The 405-nt window shown below is 62.5% G+C and overlaps 1 protein-coding gene across 1 annotated transcript in view; it reads left to right on the top strand.

The window, feature by feature from the left end:
- The window catches only part of LOC119591929 (skin secretory protein xP2-like), a gene marked incomplete at its 3' end in the record, with an annotated part of 654 nt that extends 275 nt beyond the window's left edge, over positions 1-379 (top strand). Inside the window, 1 exon segment of the mRNA XM_037940681.1 lies at positions 74-379. Within this exon segment, the coding sequence (XP_037796609.1) occupies positions 74-379 (306 nt within the window).
- Positions 380-405: the final 26 nt, after the last annotated feature.

The following is a 405-nucleotide window of genomic DNA, read 5'->3' as shown; positions in this document are numbered from 1 at the left end:
TTTACATATGCATTTTTACACGCACAGTTTACACGTGTATAAGTGTCTGACGTGCGGTCTCGTTCCTCGACAGTGCCTGCTGCCTTTCGTGCTCGCCTCCGTCATGGGGGGCACCACCCTCCTGGCGACACCTTATGCCGTAGCTCCCGCCGTAGCCCCCGCCGCCGTGGCCTACTCCAACGTGAACCTGAACGTGCCCGCGCCCGTGCCCGCCGGCGAGGCCCCTGCCCCCGAACTCCTGGTCCAGCGTACGCCCGTACAGGCCCTCGGTCGCCCCGTCATCTCCTACACTCCTCAGGTCACCGAGGTTCGCCCCGAACTCAAGATCATCGAGAAGACCTACGACGTGGCCGTGCCCAAGCCCGTCTACGAGACCAAGAAAGTCACCCCCATCCAGCACAAGTA

This window comes from Penaeus monodon, chromosome 29 (assembly GCF_015228065.2).
Source record: "Penaeus monodon isolate SGIC_2016 chromosome 29, NSTDA_Pmon_1, whole genome shotgun sequence".
Taxonomy (NCBI): domain Eukaryota; kingdom Metazoa; phylum Arthropoda; class Malacostraca; order Decapoda; family Penaeidae; genus Penaeus; species Penaeus monodon.
This window is presented reverse-complemented; position numbering and strand designations above follow the sequence as displayed.